Raw genomic sequence first — 11,224 nt, forward strand, 5'->3', positions numbered from 1 at the left:
AAACAACCCCCTCCCTTCTACTGACACTCACTGGCCACTTTATCAGAAACACCCCCCCTCTACTGACACTCACTGGCCACTTTATCAGAAACACCCCCCTTCTACTGACACTCACTGGCCACTTTATCAGAAACACCACCCCCCCTCTACTGACACACACTGGCCGCTTTATTAGAAACACCCCCTCTCTACTGACACTCACTGGCCACTTTATCAGAAACACCCCCCTTCTACTGACACTCACTGGCCACTTTATCAGAAACACCCCCCCCTACTGACACTCACTGGCCACTTTATCAGAAACACCCCCCTCTGCTGACACTCACTGGCCACTTTATTAGAAACACCCCCCCTCTACTGAAACCTCACTGGCCACTTTATCAGAAACACCACCCCCCCTCTACTGACACACACTGGCCGCTTTATTAGAAACACCCCCTCTCTACTAACACTCACTGGCCACTTTATCAGAAACACCCCCCTTCTACTGACACTCACTGGCCACTTTATCAGAAACACCCCTCTTCTACTGACACTCACTGGCCACTTTATCAGAAACACCCCCCTCTGCTGACACTCACTGGCCACTTTATTAGAAACACCCCCCCTCTACTGACACTCACTGGCCACTTTATCAGAAACACCACCCCCCTCTACTGACACACACTGGCTGCTTTATTAGAAACACCCCCTCTCTGCTCACATTCACTGGCCACTTTATCAGAAACACCCCCCTTCTACTGACACTCACTGGCCACTTTATCAGAAACACCCCCCCCTACTGACACTCACTGGCCACTTTATCAGAAACACCCCCCTCTGCTGACACTCACTGGCCACTTTATTAGAAACACCCCCCCTCTACTGACACTCACTGGCCACTTTATCAGAAACACCCCGCCCCCCTCTACTGACACTCACTGGCCACTTTATCAGAAACACCCCCCCCCCCCCCTCTACTGACACTCACTGGCCACTTTATTAGAAACTCCCCCCCTCTACTGACACTCACTGGCCACTTTATCAGAAACAACCCCCTCTAGTGACACTCACTGGCCACTTTATCAGAAACACCCCCCCTCTACTGACACTCACTGGCCACTTTATCAGAAACACCCCCCTCCCTTCTACTGACACTCACTGGCCACTTTACCAGAAACACCATCCCCCTCTACTGACACTCACTGGCCACTTTATCAGAAACACCCCCCTCTACTGACACTCACTGGACACTTTATCAGAAACACCCCCCCCCCCCTCTACTGACACTCACTGGCCACTTTATCAGAAACAACCCCCTCCCTTCTACTGACACTCACTGGCCACTTTATCAGAAACACCCCCCTCTACTGACACTCACTGGACACTTTATCAGAAACACCCCCCCCCCGTCTACTGACACTCAGTGGCCACTTTATCAGAAACACCCCCCCTCTACTGACACTCACTGGCCACTTTATCAGAAACACCCCCCCTCTACTGACACCCACTGGCCACTTTATCAGAAACACGCCCCCCTACTGACACTCACTGGCCACTTTATCAGAAACACCCCCTCTACTGACACTCACTGGCCACTTTATCAGAAACACCCCCCCTTCTACTGACACTCACTGGCCACTTTATCAGAAACATCCCCCCTCTACTGACACTCACTGGCTACTTCATCAGAAACACCCCCCTCTGCTGACACTCACTGGCCACTTTATTAGAAACACCCCCCCTCTACTGACACTCACTGGCCACTTTATCAAAAACACGCCCCCTCTACTGACACTCACTGGCCACTTTATTAGAAACACCCCCCCTCTACTGACACTCACTGGCCACTTTATCAGAAACACCCCCCTCCCTTCTACTGACACTCACTGGCCACTTTACCAGAAACACCATCCCCCTCTACTGACACTCACTGGCCACTTTATCAGAAACACCCCCCTCTACTGACACTCACTGGACACTTTATCAGAAACACCCCCCCCCCTCTACTGACACTCACTGGCCACTTTATCAGAAACACCCCCCCTCTACTGACACTCACTGGCCACTTTATCAGAAACAACCCCCTCCCTTCTACTGACACTCACTGGCCACTTTATCAGAAACACCCCCCTCTACTGACACTCACTGGCCACTTTATCAGAAACACCCCCCCTCTACTGACACTCACTGGCCACTTTATCAGAAACACCCCCCCCTACTGAAACCTCACTGGCCACTTTATCAGAAACACCACCCCCCCTCTACTGACACACACTGGCCGCTTTATTAGAAACACCCCCCCTCTACTGACACTCACTGGCCACTTTATCAGAAACACCCCACTTCTACTGACACTCACTGGCCACTTTATCAGAAACACCCCCCCCTACTGACACTCACTGGCCACTTTATCAGAAACACCCCCCTCTGCTGACACTCACTGGCCACTTTATCAGAAACACCCCCCCCCCCTACTGACACTCACTGGCCACTTTATCAGAAACACCCCCCCCCCCTACTGACACTCACTGGCCACTTTATCAGAAACAACCCCCTCTAGTGACACTCACTGGCCACTTTATCAGAAACACACCCCCTCTACTGACACTCACTGGCCACTTTATCAGAAACACCCCCCCCCCCCTCTACTGACACTCACTGGCCACTTTATCAGAAACACCCTTCACTGTCAGTGTTGGCCAGAGAATAGTCCACCAACAATCTCATAGCTGCTCAGTGGGGATCCTGTTGAGCTACAGGTGGAATTTTTTTTTTTACAGTAATTTTTTATTGCCTTGATCTAAGATGCGTTTATACATTAAATAAAATACACACTGTTTTTAAATATGTTTACCTTAAAATTCTGTCTTCAAAATCACTGTGATGCTCCACTGTAATAGGGAGAATAGAGCCTCTGTCAATGCTACTCAGGGCTCTGCAGAAACTGCACTATGTACATTTTGGAGGAGGATCCCCCCCAATTAATTACAAAAATACTGTGCTGTAAAAATGAATTACACTAAGGGAATCCCTAGGAGTCAAAAAATAAAAACATATCTTACCTAGTGCTCCTTTAAAGGTGCATTTCAGCAGCAAATATTAGCAAATATAATGTATAATATAACATTTATTTATACATGAGATGTAGAATCAAACTGCTTTGCTTAGTCCAAAGCCTTTGACACCTCTGGGATACTAGGTGTCAGTGTAGTGGCTGTTTCAGAACAGCCTGATGGAGAAAATGACTAATTGCCCCTTTAATGACCTCTCATCTGTGTTGTACTGTGGTCAGGTACCTGGGCATCACTCGCCCTCTGACCTACCCGGCCCGTCAGAACGGTCAGCTGATGGCGAAGATGATTTTGGGCGTGTGGCTGGTGTCGGCGTCCATCACTCTGCCCCCGTTCTGTGGCTGGGCGAAGAACATCAACACGGGGGGTGTGTGTCTCATCAGCCAGGACTTCAGCTACACCATCTACTCCACCGCTGTGGCCTTCTACATCCCCATGCTTGTCATGCTCTTTATGTACTACAAGATCTTCAGGGCTGCGCGCAAGAGTGGAGCCAAGCACCGCTTCACCAGCATCGCCCGGACTTCCCGGTCCACCCCCACCGCCGCCCGGACCGCCCACACCTTGGAGCTCCCTGCCATCGACGGACACTGTAAAAAGTATTACTAGGTTAAAGTAAATAATAGCCAGTAACACCATAGCAACCTGCCAGCACCCACAAATAACTACAAATTAGCAACCTCTCAGCAGCAGCCTAGCAACCATCTGGGAAACCACAGCAACCAGTTAGCAACCACTAACAAGCATAGCATCTGCCAAAAAAAACACCATAGCAACTACCAGAAATCCCATAGAGACCAGCTAGCTACTACCCTGTAACATAGCAATCACCTAGTAACCACCATAGATTCTATTAGAAGCTACTCTTTGAGGCCGAATGCTGTTACTTGTGGTTGCTATAGTGTTCGTAGTTGTGATGTCTCTAATAGCAGACCTCAAATACCAGCCAATCAGGAACACCATCAGGACAACAAATACCATAGCAACCTATCAGGAACACCATAGCAGACCTCTTATACCCTAGCAATGAATCAGGAACACCATAGCATACCTTATATACTAGAGCAACCAATCAGGAACACCATAGCAGACCTTAAATACCATAGCAACCAATCAGGGGTACAATAGCAGCCCTTAAATACCAGAGCAACTAATCAGGAACACCATAGCAGACCTACAATACTATAGCAACCAATCAGGAACACCATAGTAGACCTACAATACTAGAGCAACCAATCAGGGACACAATATCAGACTTTAAATACCATAGCAACCAATCAGGAACACCATAGCAGACCTACATTACTAGAGTAACCAATCGGTAACACCATAGCAGACCTTAAATATCATAGCAACCGATCAGAAACACCATAGTAGACCTACAATACTAGAGCAACCAATGAGGAACAAAATAGCAGACATTAAATACCAGAGCAACAAATCAGGAACACCATAGCAGACCTACAATATCATAGCAACCACTCAGGAACACAATAGCAGACCTTAAATACCAGAGCAACGAATCAGGGACACCATAGCAGACTTTAAATACCATAGCAGATCCAACAATACTAGAGCGAACAATCAGGAACACCATAGCAGACATTAAATACCAGATCAACCAATCAGGTACACCATAGCAGACCTTAAATACCATAGCAACCAAACAGGAACAGGATAGCAGACATTAAATACCAGAGGAACGAATAAGGAACACCATAACAGACATTAAATACCTGATCAACCAATCAGGAACACCATAGCAGACCTTAAATATTATAGCAATCAATCAGGAACACCATAGCCAATCCAACAATACTAGAGCAACCAATCAAGAACACCATAGCAGACCTACAATATCAGAGCAATCAATCAGGAACACCATAGCAGACCATAAATACCATAGCAACCAATCAGGGGTACAATAGCAGCCCATAAATACCAGAGCAACCAATCAGGAACACCATGGGAAACCTACAATACTATAGACACCGATCAGGAACACCATAGTAGACCTACAATACTTGACCAACCAATGAGGAACACCATAGCAGACCTACAATACCATAGCAACCACTCAGGAACACCATAGCAGAGCTACAATACAATAGCCACCAATCAGGAACACCATAACAGACCTACATTACTAGAGCAACCAATCAGGGACACCTTAGCAGACCTTAAATACCATAGCAACCAATCAGGAACACCATAGCAGACCTACAATACAATAGCCACCAATCAGGAACACCATAACAGACCTACATTACTAGAGCAACCAATCAGGGACACCTTAGCAGACCTTAAATACCATAGCAACCAATCAGGAACACCATAGCAGAAATTAAATACCAGAGGAACCAATCAGGAACACCATAGCAGACCTTAAATACCATAGCAACTAATCAGGGACACCATAGCAGACCTTAAATACCATAGCAACCGACCAGAAACACCATAGCAGACATTAAATACCAGAGGAACCAATCAGGAACACCATAGTAGACGTTAACTACCATAGCAACCAATCAGGAACACCATAGCAGACCTTTAAATACCATAGCAACTAATTAGGGACACCATAGCAGACCTTAAATACCATAGCAACCAATCAGGAACACCATAGCAGACCTTAAATACAATAGCAACCAATCAGGAACACCACAGCAGACCTTAAATACCATAGCAACCAATCAGGGACACCATAGCAGACCTGTTTGTGTGTAATAACTCCGGTGTGTGTGTAATAATGAATAATGCCTGTGTGTGTGTGTAATTACTCTGGTGTGTGTGTAATAATGAATAATGCCTGTGTGTGTATGTGTGTGTGTGTGTGTGTGTGTGTGTGTGTAATAATGCCTGTGTGTGTGTGTCCTCAGTGTGTTTGTGTGTAATAACTCCAGTGTGTGTGTGTGTGTGTGTGTGTGTCCTCAGTGAGTGTGTGCGGATGCAGGGTCTGAAGCCTCTGGTCGGTGGAGGTTCTGTGGGGGGAGGAGTGATGGAGGAGTGCGTGTCTCTCTCTCGTCTCCTGAGTCCTGAGAGACAGAACATGTCTATTTTCCGGCGCGAACAGAAGGCGGCGACGACACTGGGCGTGATCGTGGGCGTGTTCTCCGTGTGCTGGTTGCCCTTCTTCCTGCTGTCCACCGCACGGCCCTTTGTGTGCGGGGTGGAGTGCAGCTGCGCCCCCGTGTGGCTGGAGCGTACGCTGCTGTGGCTGGGCTACGCCAACTCACTGGTGAACCCCTTCATCTACGCCTTCTTCAACAGGGACCTGCGCTCCACCTACAGAGACCTGCTCCGCTGCCGCTACCGCAACATCAACCGTCGCCTCTCTGCCGTGGGGGTACATGAGGCCCTCAGAGTCTAGAACCCACAGTTTAGAGCCCACAGGGCCCTGACTATCTACAGCCCAGCTACCACAACATCAGCTGCCGGAGATCTGCTGCTTTGTACCACCGTGACATCAACCGCCACCGGGTACCATAAGGAGACAACATACAATCTAGAACCCACAACATTTTGAGAGTGTAGAACTCAGCTACCGCAACAAACACATACCTACAGCAACATAAACTAGTGTCTCTTCATTGTCAGGTTCCACAAGGCCCTCAGGGTCTAGAGCTCAGTGTCTAGAACCTTACTATTACTGCAGCATTAACCACCATTCAAATCCATGAGGCCCTTAAAGTCTAGAACCCTGAGCCATGAACCCACCTAACACAGCATCAACCGTTGTCAGTCCATGAGGCCCTCAGAATCTAGAACTGTCTAGAACACAGCTAATGCAACATCAACTTGCTATCAGGGTCTGCTAGTTATACCAGTAGTCTAGAAGCCACCAATGCCTACAGGTTCTAGATCCTACCAGCACACAGAGGTTCTCTCAGAACCCATGGTAAGGTTAGGACTGTAGATGGCTGTCTCAGACTTGCACGGTTCTCCTGTTGAGTATCAGGATCCGACCGGAACCAGCTGCTCTTTGGACTTTTTTCATTCCTCTGAAAGATGATTGGACGAGCCAGGTTTGGACTCTGATTGTTCTTCTCCAGGAATTCAGACTGGGAACAGCAGGTGGACCGGAATGTCCTCCGCTTGCGGGTCTTTGGATCCCGGACCACGTTTTGTTTCTGTGTGTGCTGGAGAACCCTTTCTGGACTCAAAGCTGTTCTGTAAACTGCAGGTGTATGTCATGTTCCTGCAGATGTGTACAGACGTGGAGGCTGAAGGCTGTAAATGCTGGAGGAGAGGAGTGAGTAACCGAGGCAGGGGACACCCACCTGTCCTGCGTGACTCAGCAAGGTTGTTCTGAGACGGAGCGCCGGGTTCCGGACGCTGCTGGACACTGTGATGAGCGAGAGACAGACGCTCTGTGCTTTGGTTTGATTTCTAACATTTTAAATAATGATCTGTAAAACTGGAGCCCAGTTAAGAGTGATGACCCCTAAAGACTCCCACCTGGACACTGTGGAATTAACCCAAACAAACTGACCACGCCGGCCACCGAGGGTCTGACGTATTGTCCGTTTGTAAACAGCACATTGTACATTGTAAACACAGCTCGTCTCTGCAGAACACAGCGTCTAATGACCTCCTCTTACATCTCTGTCACTGTGGCACTGACCATCCACTGACTCCACGCAGGATGGAGGACGCTAGAGACAGGACCATTTTGGCTCTCAGTTCACCAACTAACCCTCGGCCTTTCAGCCAGAACACAGCGCTCCCCAGTCTCTCTAAGGCTGTAAATCCACTTAGCGCTGTTTAGTGATAGGTTTAGACATTTGGTATTTTGGTGGACACAAAAAATATCACCTGTGACAGCACCGGAACAGCACCCCCTGAGGGTGACTGTGGAACTCCACTGGTGCAGTGTCATTATGAAACAAATTTGGCTCCAAAACACGTTTGATTTAAAGGAAAACTAGGTTAGATTTGGAGTAGATTTTTGCTCTTGGGGCAAGTGTAATTCATTGTACAGCACTCTACTGAAATCCTAGGTGAGTTACACAGAGCAGTTTCTGCAGTGCTGTGTCTGGAGTAGCCCGACAAAGGCTCTGCTCTCCCTGTTACAGCACAGTGGAGCATCACAATGATTTTGAAGCTGTGATTTTAAGGTAAAATGATTACACAGTGTTCTTTATGAACAGCTCAGTCCTGGTCTAATCAAATACATGAGTAACATCATATTCTCCAACTCCTGCACATCACCCACTTCAAAACACCCCTCTGTTACTGAAGAAACACAGCATTATTTATTTGTTACAAATACAGCTCTGTTTTGAGAATTCAAATTAAAAACGCTCTGCGCTGGGCTGTACTAGTCCCTCTTCCTCAACCCTCTCTCTCTGACCCCTCCTTCAGTCCGGCCAGCACCACCATGTAATGCAGACCGGTCGTCCGGGGGCTCCGAGCTCCGTCCAGACTCCAGTGACACAGGCCACATTCCCCCACACCTGCTCCTGATGCCCCTTCTGAGACTGTTGAAGGAATGTTATAATTACAGTAAAGTCAATGTGTTTACAACGGCACTGAATTAACGCCATTAATACATTTCAGTGTCTTATCCCTTTAAAAGCTAAATATGTGCACTGTTTCTTTAAAAAGAGCTCAGGTACAGTGTGAGTGTGTGTGTGTGTCAGTGGTGGATGCTGGTCTTTCAAGGAGGGGAAGCTCAATTTCGGCCTACATCATAAAATGTGTCGGTTTATTTATACGTAAATTCTACCCTCCGTTCCTTTTCAAGAAAATGATCTGTGACCCTGTCGTACCAACAAGGCTTCTTTTCCAGGGACTTGACTAGTGTCCTCTCAATGGCCTGCAGAGCTAGGCTGCTTAAACGGCCTTGGCCCATGTGAAGTGTGTCCGCCTGTGCTCCCACGGATCTTTACACCAAAGGATCGCTGATTCGCTCATTTCGCTGTCAATCAAAAAGGGATTCAGCCTCAGACAGATCATCCAATCATCATGCAGAAGCTGAGCGTCCGGGCCAGCCGAGGCCAGCCCACTGCCCCATAGACCCCCAGAGACGCTGAGCGTCCGATGGGCAGGACAAAGCCCAGCATTTATCCAATGACCCGTCTCGTTTCACTGCACTTCGCTGCTTCGCTATTGAACTCTGTGGACACTGTTTAAAGCACGGTGAAGCTGCGGGAATGATTGAGAGGAAAGCCATGTCTTTACCAGTGATAAGAAGCTGATTCTGAGCAAAAGTTGAGCGCGTTGTAGTGCATACTTATTCAATGACATGTACACACAACAGTATATATTTGATCACTTATTTTTTTACACTTTAGGGGAACCTGAGCTTCCCTTGCAGTCGTAGAGCAATCGCCACTGGTGTGTGTGTGTGTGTGTGTGTGTGTGATTCTCTCCTGTTTGTGAGAGACACAGTTGCAGGGATCACTAGTGTCCAGATCACTATTTGGCAGTTACGCTGTGTGCTCTGTGTCTCCTGAGTGATATGTGTACTTTGTTTTCTCTCTCTCTTTCTCTCTCTCTCTTTCTCATATTGACACACACACACACACACACACACGCACACACACACACGGAAAACAAAGGACACTGTGTTCCTAAATGGCCGGTGTTGCTGTGTGAGTGTCTTGGTGTTGTCCTGCTCCAAACCCGAGACAGGGTGAGGACACACTTCCTGATCATTGATGATTTCACATAAAACCAGTTAAAAAATCTCTTTCAGTTGATAACATTCTTCCAACAATCTTAAAACACAGACTTCACAGATGAGGTGTGGATTTAAGAGGATTTCAGCACGCTGTGTTCTGCAGAGTTAACGTACACCTGTTTAAACCACCGTCAGGGGACGTTCACGTTTCTGTCATCTCTGACTGCTTTATAACTCCCAGAGGAGTGAGTTTTTGTGAAGTGCTGATGGAGGACACAATAAAGTCTCTCCTCAGGAACTGAGCAACTGCAGGAATTCATAAACCCTTCCCAGAACCAATTTCCTTTACTGTAGTTTTATCCCAAACGAGGGAAACATGTAAAAGAAAGATGTTGAAACTCCAGGGGTCTGTGAGCGGTGACCTGTCTGTGGCACTCACCTCAGGGTCTCTGGCTCTTAAAGGTAACATTCACAATTTTAATCTAAAAACCCTGTGTATAAAGCTCTGAGTGTGTGTCCTCTCCATGTGCTGCTCTGCAGTCGGTTTGCTCTGGAAACCGCTCTAATGTGTTTACGAAGCCCCAGTGTCTGTAAATGGGTAAAAAAACTAAATGTCTGGGGCCGGTGCTAGGCTTTCTCTCTCTCTGCTCACGGCAGAGAAACGCCATCTGGAGGTTTTAGACAACGGAGAGTCTCACACACACCGCTCCACCTTAAAAGATACAGTCGCTTCTTACTCACACACACCGATCCACCTTAAAAGATACAGTCACTTCTTACTCACACACACCGCTCCACATTAAAAGATACAGTCGCTTCTTACTCACACACACCGCTCCACCTTAAAAGATACAGTCGCTTCTTACTCACACACACCGCTCCACCTTAAAAGATAGTCGCTTCTTACTCGCACACACCGCTCCACCTTAAAAGATACAGTCGCTTCTTACTCGCACACACTGCCCCACCTTAAAAGATACAGTCGCTTCTTACTCACACACACCGCTCCACATTTAAAGATACTGTTGCTTCTTACTCACACACACCGCTCCACCTTAAAAGATACAGTCACTTCTTACTCGCACACACTGCTCCACCTTAAAAGATACAGTCGCTTCTTACTCACACACACCGCTCCACCTTAAAAGATACAGTCGCTTCTTACTCGCACACACCGCTCCACCTTAAAAGATACAGTCGCTTCTTACTCACACACACCGCTCCACCTCAAAAGATACAGTCACTTCTTACTCACACACACCGCTCCACCTTAAAAGATACAGTCGCTTCTTACTCGCACACACCGCTCCACCTTAAAAGATACAGTCGCTTCTTACTCACACACACCGCTCCACCTTAAAAGATAGTCGCTTCTTACTCACACACAGCGCTCCACCTTAAAAGATACAGTCGCTTCTTACTCACACACACCGCTCCACCTTAAAAGATACAGTCGCTTCTTACTCACACACATCGCTCCACATTAAAAGATACAGTCGCTTCTTACTCACACACACCGCTCCACCTTAAAAGATAGTCACTTCTT

General features: G+C 47.5%; 1 protein-coding gene across 1 annotated transcript in view; it reads left to right on the forward strand.

The window, feature by feature from the left end:
• The window catches only part of LOC136679416 (5-hydroxytryptamine receptor 7-like), a 65,348-nt gene extending 58,808 nt beyond the window's left edge, over positions 1-6,540 (forward strand). The window contains exons 3-4 of the mRNA XM_066657923.1: positions 3,275-3,652; positions 5,988-6,540. Coding sequence (XP_066514020.1) covers positions 3,275-3,652; positions 5,988-6,423 — 814 coding nt within the window. The 3' untranslated portion in view covers positions 6,424-6,540. The remainder of the gene's footprint in view (positions 1-3,274; positions 3,653-5,987) is intronic.
• Positions 6,541-11,224: the final 4,684 nt, after the last annotated feature.

This window comes from Hoplias malabaricus, chromosome Y (genome assembly GCF_029633855.1).
Source record: "Hoplias malabaricus isolate fHopMal1 chromosome Y, fHopMal1.hap1, whole genome shotgun sequence".
In the NCBI taxonomy this organism is placed as follows: Eukaryota; Metazoa; Chordata; class Actinopteri; order Characiformes; family Erythrinidae; genus Hoplias; species Hoplias malabaricus.